The 3,977-nt window shown below is 49.4% G+C and overlaps 1 protein-coding gene across 1 annotated transcript in view; it reads left to right on the top strand.

Moving 5' to 3' along the window:
• The first annotated feature begins 2,881 nt into the window (after positions 1-2,881).
• The window catches only part of RNF130 (ring finger protein 130), a 58,091-nt gene continuing 56,995 nt past the window's right edge, over positions 2,882-3,977 (top strand). The window contains exon 1 of the mRNA XM_008056893.1: positions 2,882-3,072. Within this exon, the coding sequence (XP_008055084.1) occupies positions 3,060-3,072 (13 nt within the window). The 5' untranslated portion in view covers positions 2,882-3,059. The remainder of the gene's footprint in view (positions 3,073-3,977) is intronic.

Genomic DNA, 3,977 nt, shown 5'->3' on the forward strand with positions numbered 1-3,977 from the left:
GTGTCGCTCCTTGGCAATGGGGAAGGCAACTGAGCTGCTGTTCGCCTGACCGGCTTGTGATGCTGTCGGAAGGAACGGGCAAGTGGGTGGGGCTTGCGATCGCGGGCAGGCTGGAAGGACGGACGAGCAGGGGAGGCTTCCACGTTCCAGCATAGATCCCCGAGGTGCCAGACTGGGTCCCTGTGGCCACCTGGGGCGATGCCAGTCAAACGAAAGGAAGGGCACTCAAGAACAAAGGCCTCACTGTAGGCTTTTTCACATATATCACTCTGTGGGATAAGAATATCTCAGCGTAAGCAAGCCACAACTAAAGATCAGAAGACTGAAGTCGTGGCGACAGTTGCTCAGCTGGAGTGTTGACCTAGAACTAGACCCCAGACTCCGTAGCTGTGCTGTTTGCTCTCTTCTGCTCTATAAGCGCATGTGAAACCACAGCGATGTTAATAACTTCCACAGGAGATGGGTGTACAGATCTCTGTGGATGTTCTTGATTTTTCGTTTTCTTCCATGGTTGTGCAGCCCTCTTTTGAAAAATAACAAGTGAAACACTCAAGCCAGTACTTTGATTCCTCCCTGCTTGGACACGGCATTGGACATGTTCCTCAGACAGTGAGGTCATCGTGACACATCGCCGGACTGCTTGTATCCTAAGCAGCATAATTGAAAGTAAACAGTCTGTTTCAGGGTTTTAAAGTTTCATGATGTGTTGATTGTGCCTTTTGGGAGGCGACTGCTAGCATCGTGACGTAGGCTTTTAATCCCCCTGTTGGGTTTGGTTGAGAAAGGGTTGAAGTTTCAGAGTGCAGAAACCATTTCGGGAACAGGGTGGGTAGCACAGTGGACAGATGGTGCAAGTGCTCACCTCCCACTTGCTTGGTGCATTAGGAGTCTCTGGGAGCAAACACGCTCTTGTTGCCATCCTTGCCACAGTGATCAGAACGCTGGGGGAAAGACGCTGGAGCGGGAGTGATGGGTGCGGTGTTTCTCTGAAGCCAGTGGCAAGCTGACATCTCACGGTCGTGTAAATGTAAACATGTGCTTCTTCTGCTAACAGTGTGTGCTTCCAGGAGTGGGGAGAGCAAGCATTTCATCGCCTGTGGCATCTCCTCATGTGCTTCGGTCATGGCTTATTATCAATCAGCACTTAGTTTCCTTAGGCGTTCACTCTCCTTGGATGAGCGTACTGTGTCCCGCCTTCACGTCGTCGTGTTGTCTCCCCTGCCCCCATGGGCCTGGCGGTGATGGTCTCCAGCAGCACGGGCCATGTCCTGCCACTGCTTACCTTCAGGCCTGACCTCGGGTGCCTTGTGCCCTTTCTGGACGGCCCTGCGCTCTCACTTCAAGCTGTTATGGATGAGGACGGGTTGAGAGGGGCAGCAAGGGCTGCTCTTGAACGGCAGAGGGGAGCAGCTGCCGTGGCCGTGTGCACAGCATCAGAGGTCGAGGAGCTCGGTCTGAGTTCAGACGTGCTTGTGGGGCATTTGAAATAAATGGCCGCCCAGAATCTACAGCAGAGGCCATGTGCTTTGCAGCCCCAAGGGATGGTCTTGCATCCCACTAGACAGGTGGATACAGTAAATGTATCTTCATGTGGAGATGCAGTCATTTTTGCTAATGAATATAAATTCGAGGGATAATATCTTAATTCTAATTTGATATTATTTTAACTACTCCAGCTTCCAAACATTGGCCACCACTGAACTTCAAAATGTCCTTACACATTTATTAGGAAATTTGCCGGCTGGGCTTGGTGGCTCAGCCTGTAATCCCAGCACTTTGGGAGGCCAAGGCGAGTGGATTGCCTGAGCCCGCGGGTTTGAGACCCGCCCGGGCAACATGGTGAGACCTTGTCTCTACAAGAAATCAAAAATCAACTGGGCGTGGTAGCACATGCCTGTAGTCCCGGCTACTTGGAAGGCTGAGGCGGAAGGATTGCCGGAGCCCAGCAGGTCGAGGATGCGGTGGCCAGGAGTGTGCCACTGCACTCCAGTCTGGGTGACAGAGTGAGACTCCAACTCAAAAAAAAAAAAAAGAAATTTGCCAAACATGCTTGAATTTCAGCAAGACCTCTTGGCAACTGAACCAGGGATTACTTTGGCTTCCTCACTTGCCCCAAGCAGAACTAATCTCCTGTTTTTCCACCTGGCGCTCATGGCACATGGTGGGTGTGTCGCTGTGAGGGTCGTGCCACCTTGGGAGTCGTGGCAGGTGTGTGGAGAGACTAGCAGGCGCTGTCCTGAAAGTCAGGGCAAGGTCAGTCCCTGCCTGCTTTGGGGTTCTTCTCCCATGTTGCCTCTTCCTCTTCCTCTCTTGACCAGCCTGCCCTGGATATCATCAGTCTTTTTCCATAGTTATCCATCTGTTGTTATCAGAATTTGAAGAAGTTCCATCGTTTTTTTTTAAAACATATTTTTTATTTTAAAGTGAAGGGTTAGGTATACAAATATGCTTCGTTCAGGCACCCTTATTGATACGGGGTGTCCCCCCTTCCCCTCCCTGTCCCCCCCCATAGTTTCCCGCCACTGTCAATCCTTTTCTTAATAGTATTACAGTAGTTGTTCAAGGTCCACTTATGAGTGAGAACATGTGGTGCTCAGATCTTTGTTTCTGTGAGAGGTCACTCAGTATTATAGACTCTAGTTCCATCCAGGTTGCTGCGAAATTCATGATTTTGTTCTTTTTTATGGCTGCGTAGTATCTGTGGCTTTGACGTGCTTTGGAGACCCCATCTTAGTGGAGCATCTGGCTCCGTGGTGTTGGCTGGGGCTTGTCGTGTGGCGCGGTGTGGATACATGCCTAGCTCTGCTGACTGGGCTGCTCAGGGCACCGTCGGGCCCTCTGACGACTTCTTTTAATGGGAGTCTCTCCCCTTTCTAGTTGCTGACCACCTGGGCTGTGACCCTCAGACGCGGTTCCTCGTCCCTCCTAACATCAAGCAGTGGATCGCCTTGCTGCAGAGGGGAAACTGCACGTTTAAAGAGAAGATCTCGCGGGCCGCGTTCCACAATGCAGTTGCTGTGGTCATCTACAACAATAAGTCCAAAGAGGAGCCAGTCACCATGACTCACCCAGGTAACACAACAGGGCGGGCGTTGCCCCTTCCTCCTAGAGACAGCTGCTTTATAGGTAGGCATTCTGCCTCTGTTGAAGCCACACCGCTTCTGACATAATTTTGTGGTTACATTTGCTCGTAGTCTTGTCGTCTGTTTGTTGAGATGCACGACTTTTTCCCTAGTTAATTTCTTTTTCTTAGATGTTGATGGAGTCATCTGTAAAACTTGGCTTACGCATAACTGGCTGTGATGGAATCCTCAGTTGTTCTGCATTTCTACGTTTTGCTTGAGAACTTTGACAAGTAATGTATTTGATTTGGAATTGTTCACCTAGGTCATGTCACAGCTTCTCAAGGATTACCTGTCTGGGAAGGATTCTTTTTATCTCATTAGGATAAATGTTGAAACTGGATTAGTAATAAGTATAATGTCAGTAGTAACAATAGTTCTTCATCTTTTGTGGAAGTATCTAGGCTATTTCTGATGTAATTGTTTTCATAGCAATCGTTGCAATTTGCTGAGCACTTAAAATACATATGCCAGGCACTGTGCTATGAGCTTTTATATACGTTTCTTAGAAAGTCCACACGATACCCACACGTGAGATGGTTTCTCGCCCCTTCTCAGGCTTGGGGGAGACGGAAGCAGGTTCGGGCAACAGCAGGACTCAGGCCTGGCTGTGCTTCCAGCATCACCACCCATCTCCTTCAGGGGCCCCTCAGAAGGCTCACTGTCGCATTTAATGACTGGCTTAAAGATTTGTGCTTTCATCATGTCATTTTTACATAATCTATTTTTATTTATTTATTTATTTATTTTGAGTTGAGGTCTTTGTCACCCAGTCTGGACTGCAGTGGCATGCTCACGGCCACTGCAGCCTCAACCCATGGGCTCGGGTGATCCTCCTGCCACAGCTTTCCAAGT

The sequence above is a fragment of the Carlito syrichta genome, unplaced genomic scaffold (genome assembly GCF_000164805.1).
Source record: "Carlito syrichta isolate Samal-C Ts95f unplaced genomic scaffold, Tarsius_syrichta-2.0.1 Scaffold85466, whole genome shotgun sequence".
Lineage (NCBI taxonomy): Eukaryota > Metazoa > Chordata > Mammalia > Primates > Tarsiidae > Carlito > Carlito syrichta.